The sequence below is a fragment of the Catharus ustulatus genome, chromosome 7, assembly GCF_009819885.2.
Source record: "Catharus ustulatus isolate bCatUst1 chromosome 7, bCatUst1.pri.v2, whole genome shotgun sequence".
Classification (NCBI taxonomy): domain Eukaryota; kingdom Metazoa; phylum Chordata; class Aves; order Passeriformes; family Turdidae; genus Catharus; species Catharus ustulatus.
The window spans coordinates 31,572,678-31,589,468 of NC_046227.1; the positions used below are offsets into that span (position 1 = coordinate 31,572,678).

At 38.0% G+C, this 16,791-nt stretch overlaps 1 protein-coding gene across 1 annotated transcript in view; it reads right to left on the bottom strand.

The window, feature by feature from the left end:
- Window positions 1-16,791, bottom strand: part of LOC116998787 (inactive dipeptidyl peptidase 10-like) — a 241,969-nt gene that overhangs the window by 109,135 nt on the left and 116,043 nt on the right. Inside the window, 2 exon segments of the mRNA XM_033064890.2 lie at window positions 5,787-5,861; window positions 15,925-16,019. Coding sequence (XP_032920781.1) covers window positions 5,787-5,861; window positions 15,925-16,019 — 170 coding nt within the window.

Genomic DNA, 16,791 nt, shown 5'->3' on the forward strand with positions numbered 1-16,791 from the left:
TGGTGTCATAAAATTCATTTTGCCAGATTTTACTACAAAGCACATCATCTCCTCAGGTAAGCACCTTGGTTTTTTGTATCTTTTAAATGCCTTGCTTATCTGTGGAGCTCTACAAAGTAAAGTCAAATATATGAAAAAGAATAGCACCATGCCAAGATATCCTACAGCCCTAGCTATTATATTACTAGACTCTGTCCATCTAAAACTTCAACTCAAAATAAAACAACAGCCTTGAAAAGGCAAAAAATTTGAGCAGCTCAATTCCATGAATTGCTCAATATCTGACCTTTTAAGCACCCAGTCTTGTCACACCTAAGAGAGGAATAAAATATATCACAAAAACTATTTGCAAGAAATAAGCTCAGATTTTGGGGGTGGATCTCTCTTAAAAATCCCTTAATTTTTTTTTCTTGCTGCCCTAAAGCTGATAAAAATTGGTCTTTCATGCTCTTGACAAGAGATAAAGATGAATGGGAAAGTCATGTCAGGATCAGACTTTTATTTACGATCTTGTAAGTTCAGGACTGTGCACACGCATGATTTGCTTCTGGACTCATCTCAAAATGAACAAATGAGAGATGAAAGATTACCCTGAGGACCTGCAGAAATACACATGAAAAACAAGTTTATCTAAAGAAGCATGCATTTCTGGAGGAAAAAGGTGATAGCATGAATTTTGTATCAGATCCTTACTTCATAGAGAGTGCTACATGAAATATTGTTGGCCAGATTGCTGCTGGTTTAAAAAGTCTTTTGTTATTTCTTTGTATGAAATAATCTTGTTGAGAAAATGTTGTTTCCATGTGTTAGGTGACAGATTTCATTTCATCTTCGTTATGTGTGTTTCCAAGCCTTGGCAATGCTCCTCACAGCCAGACTTCCACAAGCAGGATAAACTATCCTGAAAACACCTGCACGTGTAAAAACCAGTGTTGTGATTAAAAAGACATAGTGCAAGGCATTTATTTACCTTTCAACTTTTTCAGAACAAAAATCCACAGATCAATTTCACTGACCAGGAGGTTTACTGGCAGCTGAGCATTTAGTTCCCACCTGCTTGGAGGAAAGATCATCTCCTAATGCAGAACACATAATCATAATTTAAGACTTCAGTGAGTTCTTCCCCTCATGGACTCTCCTAATTTGCAGACAAATTCCTGAAGATCCTTTCAGTGCACTTGACTAAGTCAGTATCAGAGGCAATCTCTGAAAGCTTGATGAGAATGTCACTTGTTTGTCCTTCATTTGCTGTAGACTGTGGTCAGTATTCCCTGTAATTATCCTCTAAAAATAGATATTACAGCAGCAAAGTGGTGACAGGCATCAGCACACAGCAGAATTAACTTGGGGATTCTTTGCTTCTAATGCTACATTGGAATCTTGTCTTTAATACATTAAACTGAATGTATTCAGACAAACTTTTCAACTATTTCCACTTGAGGAGTGACATTTAGAGCTAAAATTATTTTTCTCCTTCATTTCTGAAGAGGATTGGGTTATTCTTCATCCTGCTCTTACCATATGAAGTGTTAAAATCTATTTCTTTTAAGCTAAACATATTGTTTTATTAAAATTCTCTAGCTAAAAGATTATACTTTGAAGTCCCAATTCAGGAAAATATTTCTTTTTTTAGAGAGTATATAAATGCTCATGCTTCTGAACTAGAGTTGAACTTCAATCTGTTTTTAATCACATTTCTGAACCAAGAGCTAAAAAAAATCACACATAATTATCTTGTATTGAAAACAGAAGATGATGCCTTATTAATAGAAAAGAGAATAAAGTACAAAAAATCCTGAAGCTTGACATTCAGAAGGGCTTTGAAAGCAGGGAAAAGGAAATAACAGTTTGTTTGTAGATAGGAAAAATCCACAAGGTTTTCATCACGTGAGGAAAGAGGGGAAATTATCTCATCTGCTTCTTCACTTGCTCTTCTGTGGCACATTGTGCTCTGGCAAGAGCAATGGGAGAACATGGTCATGATATCTGAGCAAAAACTCACTAATATCTGCAATAAAGCTTATTTTCATTTCATGTGGAGTCCAGGGACAAGTGGCAACATTCTGCTGAGGGCTGTGATACCAAATTAACACCAAAGTTTCCTAATGGCAAAAGAATTTCTTAGGACCTTAATTCTCACTCTTCTGCAAATTCACTGCCCCATTCTTTACCATTAATGCAAGAACAGAGCATCTTATTTCCATTTTCCTATCAAAACTATAAATCAGATTTTGGAAGTTGTGAATTTTACCACCAGAAGAGTGAGAAAAGTTTAAAATACCATTTTAACACAGTCCTTATTGAAAGCAGTAGTGAAATATTCTTTCCTCTTGAAATCTCTAATGGCTTAGATATGCTGTCTCCCAGAGTCACATTCTTTGCTCACACCTTGACAATCTTCAAAGCAAAATCAAAAAGATACAGCCCTGCAAAACTGTCCCCTCCCTGCATACAATAGGCACAATGGTTTCCCTGGAGCTGTGCTCCCACTGTCCCAGAAGAATCAGGATGGCCTGACATCCAGCCAGGATGTCTGAGCTCATTTCCCAAATGCATTTCTATTTCTGATCTGCTGCCTTGCACAATGAGACTTTTTCAGTGGAGTTGACCAAATTCTGGTGAGCTGCAGACAGAAATGTGGCTCATTGTACACTGAGCTGAGCCATGGGAGCTTTGGCAGCGTCAGAAACCTTGGAGAACTGATGAAAAGCAATCCAGGAGTGTGGCAAATGATGAGTACTGCAGCAAAGCAGACACAGAAAGGACCTCTACAATCACCACAGCCTTGAGTTCCAGCAGGAAACACCAGCCAGACCCAGGGCTCGTGTCCTGTGATTGCTGGGAACGAGCAGGAGGGAGCCTGATCCACAAATCAGTGCTCAACACCTCCAATTCCTTAGCAAAAGGATTTTCTTCCATAATATTTTCATTGAGCTATACCAAACCAGCTGCTATGCCACAGGAAAGGGTTTTCATCCTTGTATTAAGCATAATTTAAATGATCCATTCAATTATTACTTTTGTATTCAAAGATGGCTTATTTTCATGCAGATTTATGTTTAGTTCTGCAGAGAGGATATTCTTAATTGTGCTGAAACAACTGCAAATTTAATTAAAGTTTGCCATTCCAAGCATAAAATAGATTAAAGAAAATGCTGACAACAGTAAAATAAATATTCAGCTATTTAATTTAACTCAACATTTATTTTTAATCCAAACATCAAAATAACCTTGTTTCTAATTACAATTTCATGACAAAATGTCTTGAAGAAGTATTTGTCTCTATTTCTCTCCAATCTGCTCAGCTGAAACACACTAGCTTGTTTATAAAAATGTTGATTAATAAATCTGTTCCAGCTGTATTACTGTATGTTACAAGGAACACAGATTGATGTATGCAAACAACAATTATAATTTTAAAAACCCAAAGTCTTGACAGTCTTAGCAGAAATGTCATCAAATACATTGCAGGACAATTACACACCTAAATCTTCACAAAGAAGGAAAAATAAGAGGCACACATAGCTAGTAAGGTCCAGAGATCTGTGGCAATTTATAGCAGATGGAGAGATCAACTAAATACTTATAATAAGTCACTTGTGCTTCCTTGAACTGAGTATTATTAGGCTCAACCATGTGCTGTAATTCTGACAATAAACAAACCCTCAGTTTCATAAAAAGTTACATTCAACAGAGATATAAAGAAAGAATCAGGCCTGGTTCTACTGAAACCAAGTGGAAACTCTCCAATAAGTTATACTGATTATTAATTTTAATTTTATAATCAATAAATTTAATAATTTATAGTTAGCAGCTTTGGGGAAAAGGTAGACAGGTATAATTCCTCTCATCCAGATGCAGTAAATCTGGCTCTGATTGAGGAAAAAAATAAAATTCCTAAACCACAAGAATAATGAACACTAACTTAACCCTTGGTGTAATTCAGAAGCATTAGTCAAGAAGAAATACACAGGCTTTCCAAGGCCTTTCATGCCTTTTCTCCAGCAGATTTGGAGGGAACAAAAGTGCCTTACCAGTGTAACAAATATCCCAAGAGTCAGAAAATTTGGTGAAAAAAGACTTTCCCCAGTTATTCACAATAATATATTTTTGCAGCATCTGAATATGAATATGAATTTGCAATGTATGAATGAATTTTGGTTCTTCCTCCTTCCACCTCAAGCAACACATTGAGGAGCTAAGGTGTTATTTACATCTGAGTGACAACATCCAGCTGTTGTGAGTTTAGGACCACCACCACCACTCGTAGCAGACACAACAATCACAGGGTGTTTCTGGTTTGAAAGTCTTGAGCACAACTGGAGCAGTCCAAGCAACACAAGCCCCATCCAAAGCCACCCAGGACTACCAGCACAAACTGCTTGCCAGCCCCTGTTCACTTCTCATTTTAATTATTTCTTGTCGATACAGTCGAGCAATGAAAACCCCTAGATGGAAAATATAAATGCTGCAAACCTCTTCCTTCTATGTAACTTCACTGGAAAGGGACAGAAAAGTTTCTCTTTGCAAAAAACCAAGACTGAAATACAGAAAGAGGGTTGTTGCAAACTGATAGAATCAGCCTACACTGAGAGCTCTGCATGTCAATGGAGCATCTTCATCGTGGGGCAGGGATTCATCCCTGCTGTTACCACATTTAGATGCAATAAAGTGTGAAGTGTCATGTTTTCCTTATTTATCTATATCAGTGATACATGTTGGTACCAAGAAAATCTCAAACAAACGGGGGAAAAAACCCAAAAAACATCCAAACCCAAAAATTCAATAGAACAAATGAGGAGTTTAAGTCAGTGTGAGGGATTATTAAACTCCTTCACAAAATAAGAAGTAGTCAGTAAGGGAAGTAGCAAGAAGCCAGTATTTATTTCTCAGACAGGAATAAAACTGGAACCCTTCACCAAAGAAACAGTGAACTGAATAGCAGCAGCTCTTTCCTACTGATATGTACATATTGTAAGGAAAGTTTGATCTGGAATCCAGCAGAACTGGTAGATGAAAACCCCTTTGGATGTAGTACCAAGTTAACAAATCACTTTATATTAACACTGTTAGAACAAACAAAACAACCCAAACTTGTTCAAATAACCACTGAGTTCATCAACCCAGAACTATCCTTTCATGAAGAACAGTTCATATTTTAATAGTACTTTTTATACAAGCACCAATATACACAGAGGAAATCCATGAAGTTATTTTTTTTTTTCTTTTCTAAAATAAATCTTGCAACACAGAAAGGAAACTCTGCATGGTATTATTGATCAAGACTCTTTTTGACACTGTAGTAGCTTCCAAAATCTCTCAATGCCATAAGAAACAAAGAATGCACTGCATTATACAGGCTTCCAGACTATCACACTTCAGACTCCTGAAGCCAACAATAAAAATTCATGAATCAGCCTAGAATTTTATATTTTTTTGTACAGTCCATAAATGACTAATGAAGCTGCTTAAAACAGAAAGAATATCAAAAGATAGGATTTTCACATAAACAGGTAGCAACAGAGCAGTTTAAAGGTTAGAAAACTCTACTGACAAAAGCAGCATGGCACTTCAGAGGAGCCACGGCAATTCACCTTCCTGAGAACCAGGCAACACCTCCACACATCTAAATCTAAATACAAACTTCCCATCTTTGAATCAGAAGGTTTTGGAAAGAGAAATCAAGTGCACAAGTCATATCATGTGGAATTGCAAATGAAACACACAAAACAAGGAGTTTTTGGAGTTTGGATTTAGAGGCTGTTTGATTTGAAGGGCTGGCTTACCTGTTTGACATCATACGCCATAAGAACAAATCTTAAGTCTGGTGAAACAGAGTATCTTGATGCTTTGAAGGTTACCTGTAATGAAGTAACAGTAAAAGTGAGTTTGCAATAGCAATGTAATAAGATGCCCTTTCCTGAATTTTCCTACAGCTCATTTAAGAACTTCCCATTCATAAGACAAATTTGGTTTAGAAAACCAATGTACTTTTCACAAAAGAAGGAGTCACTAAATAATTCATCTAATTAGCTGGTATCAGTACAATGGCAACAGAACAATCTTGCTTTAACACTAAATACCAATTAAGAGGCTGATGAGTTTTTTTTCCATCACTACAAGCACTAAGTTCAAGGATAACAAATTCTTTCCCAGAGGATGAAGGAACACATTTGGTTGGAATGATTAAAAGGGAGATGCACCACTAGGTTAGCCTTAAAGATAATATGCAGGAAAAAGAATTGGTGTGCACTATGTCTCTACTGCTATTCTTCTGACACCACATATAACAAACATTTTGCAAAACAACTTCAACCAAATCAAAATTCTTTCTTAAAATAAAGAAAATTCTTAGCAGAGAGCAAAGTGAAACACAAGACAGCATTATAAAACTAATAATGCTTTACATCCACTCAAGACTACATGACACCCAATTGAATTCAAGATTGTAATTTCATCAAGGAGTAATGTTGATGTCAGAAATAATTTAATTAATCTAATGCATGAGAAAGATAAGAATGTGCTTTAAAGGGCACCGAAGGAAATAATTTTAAATTAATCTCAAGACATCTATTTGCAGAATGAAAGAAAAAGAAAGAAATGAAAAATGCAGATAAGAATAGAATAACGTAGGACAGCAAAAAAATAACAGAATCACAAAACCATAAAAGGAAAACAAATAAAAAATAGCTATGTAGAACAAGATCTATCCACTATTTTATTTCTTAAGCATCTTGTTCTGCTTAGCCTAATCCCACTGCTAAACTAATGAATTCAACAGGGGTTTAAAGGTACACAAGCAGGAAGTCACAAACTATTACATTCAGAGTAGCTAAGTTGCTGTACCTGGGAAAAGAAGCTTCCAATAAACTGAAAAGATGCTATATTTTGATATACAGATTATTTTGATATACAGATTCCTAGGTAATATAGTTAGAATCAAGTTATCCAAAAGCATTAAAGGAAAAATATTTTTGAAGATAAACTGTTTGATTCAGCAGCATAACAGAATCAAAAGTCAGAAGATAAATCTGCAATCTTGAGAAAGAAGGAGAAAAAAAAAAAAAAGACAACACACTTTAAACCATTCTCCTGTATCTACAAAACACTCAGTTTTCTACTCTGCCCAAATTTGCTTTTATGAGTTAATAACCTTTAAGCATGTTAATCTATGAGTAACAGTCCCTCTTCCTGGTACTTCATAGAAAATATTTTCAGATGTGAAATTTGTCTTCTTTCTAGCAGTTTATTAATTATTGCCCCACTACCTCAGCATCCAGCACCGTATAACCCAGGCAACTTTCCAAATTCATTCCCAGGGAGTGCAGCTCCTACCATTTCACACATTTAGGAAGAATTTGCAGTCCCTGATTCTGCCACCACAAAGGTAATGAGGCTCCTCCTGCAAACACCCAAGCAGCTCAGCTCCAAGCTGTTGGCAGTTCCAGGCAATACCAGCAAGAGCTGCTTGCATATTCAAGTACAGGGTGTTGTGGATTTGGGATTGAAAGTCTTTTGAATCCCACTTGTTTATTCAGCTTGCACTCACTTGCCATATTTTATTTGTCTCCAGACACATGGCATACATTCAATGCCAAAAACTGTATGGTAATGGGTTTGGGCAAAATAGTTTTCTTTTTGTTAGTATAATGGCACAATTCTTGGTGAAAGGAGTACAAAGCTGTTTCATACTTTTTAATGTAACACCTCAGAAATAAGAAACTGAAAATTAAACCAGCAGAAATCATGTGCTAATTCCAAAACTGATAGCAACCCTGATTTCTTTAAATTATCATAAAAACATAATTAGCCCGTTTATTTAATTTGGATTTACAATCAAGCCTTTAATGAAATAGGGTTTAATTCTAGCAGAATTGCAGAGAGATTTAAGTGACTTAAAGTGATTACAATTTCCTTAAAATTCTGGTTGTTTTTGGTAAAGACAAGTCCAATTTTGGCTTGTCAGAAACTACCTATTATATGCCCAAAAGAACCCCTTATACATTAAGGACAGGAAATCAAAACAATCACCTGACTCATCCCTGCTGCCTGACATGGCGAGTAAACTCACAATGTGTGTCACTAAAAAGACAGAATTTTTTTTTTCCTAAAACCGTGCCTAAGGGATTTCATCAACCAACAGCTGCCTGAGTCCATGGCTGAGGGGATTAGATCAGCTGGAAAAGGATTTAAAATGAAGTTTCAGTCCCTGCTGTAGGAGATGAGATGTGTGCCACACAAACTTCTGGGAGATCATCTATTGGACTTCTCAGTCCCTACAGGGATTAGATTCCTTTATTCATTAAAAAGAAGCTTGTGAGAACTCTGACCCCAAGGGTTTGTTCTCCTCTCAGGAGAACACATTTTTGAGTTTAAAAGGAAGTGTTGGGGAAATACCACATTGGAAATACACAGGGAATTAAAAACCTTCAGGTGTCTTGTTACCCAGAATCTGGAGGATGGTTGTTACACAGGTCTCCATATCCACAATTTCTCAAGCTTCTTGCTTTTTCAGGAGCTATTTAGCCTTCTTAAGGAAGACAGACCTAAATGATGCCCCATGTGATTATAACCCTGTGGGTTTGTTGTGCTTGATCTCTAAGAAATGCAATTTTGGACAAATAAGCTCTGAAACTGGGAGAAACAGAGCTGCCTAATTAGGCAGGGTCCAGGGATGCAGAAGCAGGGCTGGTTTCCCTCTGCATCAGAATCAGCTAGTTAGGGACTGGGGTAATGCAACACTGAGCACTCCATGCACACCCTAATCCCATTCCAAACCCAACAGAGGACAGGCAGAACACATGGAAAAAGGGAAGGGAATTTTCTTATATCCCTTTACCCAGCCTCATCAAGAGCTGAAATCCCTATGAAAACCCTCAGCTCTATGCAACAGAAAACACTTGGACTGGAGAAATTGCTGTAATCCTCAAATTGGTTACAATCCACACCATAGCATAATTCTGAGACAAAATAAATGTGGGGTTTTTAACACTTGTGCACCGTCTTCCCTGCTTTTAATTCACATATCTGCCATCCTTTTTTCCTATATTGCTGCATTTGACAAAATTTCACTTTTTCATACATAAATGATCCTATATCTGATCTTTCATTCCTCCCTCGACCAAACCCCCACTGACAGTAAAATCCTGTCTAGCCATAGGAAACATTGCATTTCCAGGTTTCTTTGAATACCTCACCCAGTAAGAGTTTTAGTTCTTCTCCTGAACAGTGATGCATGATGTGATGACCCCAATGGTCTCACTGCCATCATAGATTGCAACAGTAAAAGCCAAATCCAGGCAAAAAGAGAGAACTGGAACAGGCTTTTGTCCTTCAGCTTCCCAGCTCCCTTCTCTCATCCACCTTTCAAGAATTGCTAAAATACAGTTTTGCATGGAAAGAAGAATTTCCACCTTTCTATATGGGTGCTTAAAAGGGAACACAGAATTCCAATGAATAATATATTCTCCAGTTTGACTTCCAATGTCAGTGTTTCTTTCATTTTCACTTTGCCTGTAATGTGTGTTTTCCTGTTTACAGAAATACCTGTTACAATTGTGTTTAAGAGAATTTTTAGGCTTGGTTTAGGCTCTGCATCCTCAGCAAGGGCCCCTAGGATCAGCTCTTTTTATTTCTCCCTAATTCTGAGCTACTGATGTACTGGCAACTCTCTCATCTTTCATATACTATAAAATGTTTGGTTTACTAGTTTTGTGGATTTTAACTACAATGGCATTTAAATCAGTGCCTTATTCATAATCTTTCAAAAACATGGTAGTGATCAAACTGATGAAGTTATGTGCTATACAGTCTAGCTCAGAGTTATAAAATTATTTTTGTAACATGTATACTCTACAGTATTGTTTCCCATAGTTTCAGTTGGATCGTTTTAAGTGAAATAATATATCACAGTTAAAACTGATTTAAACAAATGTTCACTGTTGTGGAGTTTACTTATTTGTCTGTTTTTGTTTTTTTTTTTTTCCCTTTGGTTTTACCCCTCCTGCTGTTTGAGTTTCTTGGGCTTTATTTTCCCCAGAAACTTCCATCTTCCACACTCCTGTTATTCTCCTTCTCCAGTTTTTATTTAGTGATCCCTTAGCACACATTAAGGCTTTATTTTATTTTTTTATTATTATTCATCCAGAATGAAGTATTTTAAGACCTTCAGGAATGTTACTTTAGAGCTTGGTGGCAACCAAAGGGAAATTACACATCTCTCTATTACACACCTACATCTGTATCAGAAATTTAACTTAATGGTGTAACAGGGTCTCAGTGGATGGGAGTTCATCCAGCTCAACTTGTCTGATAGGCATTGGCCAAATGGCATAAAAGGAGCCAGGCAGGATGGAATTACAGGGGCTGCAAGAGGAGAAGGCATCTGGCATGTCACAGTTCCCTTGGGAGGCACCAGCAATCAGGGGAACAATGGGATTCTGCTTCACTGCCACCAAAAGGGGAAGATGGACCATGAGAGAGCAGCAGAGAGGGGAGCCCAGGAGAAGAGCAAGGCTTGCAGCACTGAAAACAGGGAACCTCTGAAAAAGGTTATAATTAGAAAAACGTGCTATAATTAGAATAATGAAAAATCTGGGTTTCCAAGGTTACACTTCTTAATGCGGTGCCTCTTGTGTCACCTGAGCATTTAACTGAGACCCAAAAAGGCAATGCCAGCTCTTGGAACTGTTAACCCTCAGGTTTCCTGTCCAGTTTAAAACAAAAATGTGTCTTAAAACAGGATCTCAGCTGACTTCTATGCCATGGATGGGTGGCTCTCAAAAACAGGAACCAAATTCCCCAAACCCACCTGGAAATGTAGGACACAAAACCAGACATGAACCAACCCTGAGCCTTGCACCACAGCCTCCCTGATAGACAATAACATCCAACCAGTCAACACAGAAGTTTTTCCCCTTGCATTTCCCAGGAACATTTACATAATTAACCCTTAACTATATCAAGGAACAATCTTACCAGGAGTATGATTTAGAGAAATCCCACACAGAGTTGCCATAACCTGACAGGTCACATTTTTATGGATAAAAACCAAAGGCCACCACCAAACCACAGTGACTGCAAACCCTTCCATCTGTCAGGCTTTCCCATCTCAATGCACAGTGGTGCACTGCAACAATAAACCCTTCCTCATAAAAACCCCTGCACTGAAAAGCTGTGCTGAGAGGGTTATTGGACAGTTAGAGGAGCATGGGAGAGTAGAGAGAATGTTACAATATTCATAATCACCTATTTACAACGTGTGGGTCATTAAAATGTCCAGTGTTGCAACAACTATTATTATTTATGTAGTTATATAATGTTATTTAATGTATTTACTATTATTCACCCTTTCATTAATCTCTTATGCAACGTTCTTAAAATATAAGCATGTAAACTACTCTTGCAATTAAATCTATGTTAATCAACAAAGGAACTGTAATTGCATTATGATGTTGCACTGACTTTCCTGTCAAAAGGGGAAGGGGGTGTGGTGATGGGGAGCACAAAACAAAACAAAAAAAGTACCAAAAGGAAGACAACAAGCAGGGCTTTTTATGAACAATGCTCTGTAAAACACCACAAAACAGTCCCTGCCAAAAGCTCTGCTCAGACTGAAGCTCTCATTCTCTGCTTTTGGCTGCAAGGTCTCCACAGGGCTGGCACAGCTGGGCTGCCACAGCCTGACTGTGACCCCTGAGCCAAGGCTGCTCCTGCTCTGTCACCCTTCTGACACCAAGAGCAGGCAGCAAGGTCCTTCCCTCTCCATCTTGGTGTAAAAGATGGTCCACAAACCCAACAGGCTCCAGGGTATGCTCCTGGCAAGCTCTGCAAACAGGTTTGAAACTCAGCAATAATTGTTTGCTGTGAACCACAATGCACTTTCCCTTTGAGCTTTAAAAGAGTTGTGGAAAGGCAAAGAAATCAAGCCAGGCAAATCAGGAATTACTGGGTGTTAGAAGAGTCTGAAGTGTACAGCTGGAGGAAAGCTGGAGTAAATACAGGACCCTATGCTAGAGCACACAAACTGAAAACAATTCCACTTGTATTGCCTGGTTCTGAAAACAAATCAACAGATTCAAAATATATCCCACCATCCCCACTCAAAAGACTGGAGGAATCCCAGAAGACTCATTTCTGACAGAGGATCCTGAGTGTTGGTTAGGGTCCATGCCTGGTATCTGAACATATGCACCACAAGAGCAGAGAAACTGAGGGATAACAAAACTCATCACTCTCATAATTACTGCAGCTTTTTTAAGAGGGAGAAACGAAGGCAGGTTTCTTTCAGAGAATTCAACACTTTTGCTAAGTTCCATACCAGAACACACAGTCCCTACACACATTTTCTATCCTCTCTGTGTTTGCTTTTTCCATTCTGTTTTGTGCTGTAGGGCTGTAAAACAGACTTGAGAAGCTGAGCTGGAATAAAGAGCCGGATGGACAACTCTCCCTGAGCTGAGGAGTCCCTGTGGTTCTCCATGCTCTCCACCTTGTGGCTGGGCTGTGAACTGGTAACCTGCTCCTACTGACTTTATGGAACAGCTGATGGCAAAAGCATTAAATAAAATGCTTGCTAAACACTGAAATTTCTTAGCTAAATGTGGCATAATGCCACATTTGGATTTTGGAAGTGTAATGTGTAATAAAGTATTGATAAATGCTGACAATCTGGTAGGTTTGTCACTGAGGATCGTGGTGATAGGCAGCCCAGACAGATGATAGAGAACATATTGTAATCATGTATGGAGGCAGCATCTCAAACACCAGGATGCCACACAGTGATTAATGTCTAGGGCTTTTTCTGGCTCCTCTTAACAGGAGACTTGCCCAGCCTCCAGCTGTGAACATTTATATGCTGCTGGCTAAGGATATTAACTGTTTATTAGACAGCTGAAACAGGAGGCACTGCATGGGTACAGTCAGAGGAAAATGTGAATTAGAAAACATAATTAAACAACAACACCCAGAGATGTTAGAAAATATTCTTTGTGCTTTGCAAGCTACCCTCTTCACTTATGGCATTGTATTTGCTACCCATAATATTGCTTTACTGATAGTTTAGTTATATAAAGGCCAGACTGTGTCACTAATTGATTACAAAAAAGGATTCCATTCCAGAAGGACAAATGAAGTGCAAGAATTTATTCTACTTGTAAATAAAACCTGATTATAGTGGAAAAAAGTACTTTAATTCAGGAACTTGGGATAGACACTTCCCCTGTGTAAGAGAAGTGGGCATCCTAGAATGAGAAAACATTAACCTTTATTCTTTCCAGGTACATGACTATTATTAATGGTACTTTTAAAGGTTGGGAGATTTTGTTATCTTTGTATATCTTAACACAGGGTTTCTTTAAAAAACTTCAGCCTGCTTTTTTGATGATCTACCTACTTTGTGAGCACAGTAGATCCTTCCTAGGGATATCTGGCTTCTGCACAATGAGCAGCACAAAGAAGGATAAAAGATGTGTACTTTGCAGGAGAGTGGCAGTCTCTAGGATGCAAAAGAGCCAGTGATCTGTGCCCAGTGGATGATTGCTTCAGAGGATGAGCAATGAGGGGAAAAAAGAAAATCTCTGAGGTGCTGATTCAAGCAGAGCCCAATCAGGGTGACAAAGAGTCATTACTTGCCCCTTGCCTCTGAACAAGGGGTTTATCAGAGCAGTTCAATTTTCCATGGACAATTATCAACATTACTAAGAAAACTCTGCCATTTCTGTTGCTGCTTGAGCAAAGGCAAACAGGAGAGCTAATGCAGACTGAAATCAGGTTAATAACTCCTATTAAAAGGTGACTCTTCCATGACTAAAACCCTTCCCTTTGATAGGGAAGAATGAAGGAACTTGCATTGCCACTGCCTATGTTGGATCTCTGCTGTATTTTTTATTAATCCAAGACATCTCTGCAGAGTCATTAAACCACCACCATTCTAATTATGCAGCGATGATTAAGCAGATATGACACTGAGCGAGGAAAATGTTTGATTAATGATCCAGGTGACTAACTTTAGAAGATTACATTTAGCAGTGCAAATCTGGGGACAGTCAAGCTCACAAGAACAGGACAGCTTTTGATTTCTGTCTGCCTCAGTAATGTTATCCTGTTAGGATTGCTGGCAACAGCCAGCACAGAACATTTCCCACTGTTCTCTTCCAAACACACACCAACAAACTTGCTGGGCCTTCTGCTCTGTTTGCAGCTTTTTATTATACTTCCTCCATATGAATACTAATTGCTGGAATTGACTTTTTTTTAAATATAACACTCTCAGCTTTTGGCTGTGTAAAGAGAGGAGCTTGGCAGGAAAAAAAATATACTTAAGTTTTTATTTTTTCCTCCCATAATTGCTAAATGGTTTCTTGAACATTATCTATTTTGCATCAGTTTCCTACATTTCTAATTAGCAGTAGATATCTAGTGGCTAGAGCTCACTTGGTTTGAGTGAATTGAGGATAAATCAGTGCCACAGAAAACCCAGAGAAGAACAACTCTGCAGAAAGAGGCAGTGTGAAGCAGCCTGTCCTTCCTGGCAAGGCTGGTGGGTCATGCTGGCATCACCCTCTACAGCACAGGCCAGACACTTCCAGCCAAAATTGCTCCAGTTCATCTGTGAGGACGCTCAAGCCTTGTCACTAAAGCCAGTTTTCCATCAGGGATGGCCAAGCTGCTGCTGGTGCTCCAGCTTTGCACTGAAGGCTGAGCAGCCTGGAGGGCCAGGCAAGGGCTCACACACTCTTCAATAAACGGGCAACAGGCAAAGTGCTACTTTAGGGCTTGTACTTGACAGAAAATCACCCTTCCACCCACTTTTAATTCTGTCTGACAGCGTTTTCTGGGCTAAGAGGCACCCTGAGGCACAAACCAGCATATGGAAGGGTGCACTCACAGAAGGGATCACACACACTCTCCATTCCAATATAATTCTCTCCTCCATCCTCCTCCATCTTCACACTGACCTAAGAAATCAGCATCAAATTCTTTCTCCTGAAGTTCTACTCTCTTCTTTGAGGAGTTAGAAGTAAAGGTCACCTGAGGCTTTCTGCTTTGAAAAGAGGAATCTCTATCAGCAAAGGCCAGGAACAGACCAGGAATAAAATCAGCCTTTGCCAAAGAGCGCTGATGAAAATGAATCATCCTTTTGAGTCTGCAGGTGTAAAAGATTTTATTAAATTAAAAGTACAGGGATTAACAATAACAGCCAGTGGTCTGCATGGAGTATTTATGAGGAAAGATTGACAAGCCACACAATTATACTGCAAAACCCTGATAAACGAGAATCACAGGGTGGAATGTGAGTGGTATCCCTGAGAATAACAGTGGCAAGCAGAGCAAAAGGAAATTCAGACTAAAGTATTAAAATACTTCTTAGCAATTACTGCTAGTCAGAAACCATTCATGTAGATATCCTTTACTGGTCAAGAGGAATAATCCTCAATCATCTACTCTGCCATTAAAGCACAGAGAAATAACCAGACCAGAGATGAACATGGACATTTTTCTTTGCATATTACTTCCCTTAAGGAAAATATTTTGATGAATCCTGAAAAATTCCCCCCTTTTCTAACAGTGAAAATCTCTCAAAATTTAAGTAGCATTCCCTCCTTTTATGAAATATTTTTTCTTAATAGACATCACACATGCCAAGCACATGATCCATCCTTCAGATGCTCTGAACAAAGCACAACCAGCAGCAAATCCTCCAACATTTTGGTTATTTACACATAGGTCAAATAAAACAACAAATAACTTCATTCAGAAATCATTCAGTGACAGAGAAATGGATAATATTTTTCATTTATATGTAATATAACCTAGGTTATGAACATATCTAACTTTTATATATTGTACTCTCTCCTTCTTTTTACAAGAAAAAATGTTAGCAGACTTCCACTGAGAAAGAAGCAGATAATATACATTACTTACAAAAGTTGTGTTTTCCAGTAATAATGTGGTTGTATTTGTTTCTACATTCAGTTCAACAACGTGTCCATTCCTGGTTTTATACACCACTGCTGAATCTGAAATGACAAAGAAATAAGCAGTTAGCAAGCACACTGAGAATTTAATACATCTGTAGAGAGAACCAGCATGTTAAATTAATTAGAGTATCCTCATTACAACACACAAGACAAGTTTTGTTGATTTGTCTCATGAGCCTCAAAATTACCAGTTTATGCCCTATGGCATGCTCACCTCATTCAATACATCCATGTTTTGGCCATACACTAAAGTAAAGTTTTCAAAAAACAAAAATAATTTGTTGGACATCATATTCACATCTCCTTAGAAGTGATTCCAACAAAATTTCTGCATTGGTCTGTATTTCTGGTGACTGGCAGGACAAAGTTATGACTATTTATTTTAAGACAATCCCTATTGTGTGCTCCATGCTGGGCCACAGAATACTGAGTTTTCTTGTGAACTGAATGTTAGCAAAGGAGAGTTAAAGCTAAATAGGTTCACTTGCAAAACATTTAAAATACTGTGGGAGGAAGTCGGCAACTTTTTCCTTTTTCCATTCACTTGATTTATCATTTCTTGTGAGAAAAATAATCTAACATACCTCAAGAAACAATAAAAAAGAAATCTGAAATTAATTGGGATTTCTATGAAAAATACTTTAAATTTACTTGTATCAAAACCTGCAAAATTACCAAGAAATACACAATTACTAAATCAGCCTTGAGTAAAAAAAGTTCCAAATTTTCCACTATTTGTAACAAAATTGAATAGATTGAGTGCTGATTCTCTCAGATTATTTAAAACCCATGCAAGAGATTTATACTTAAT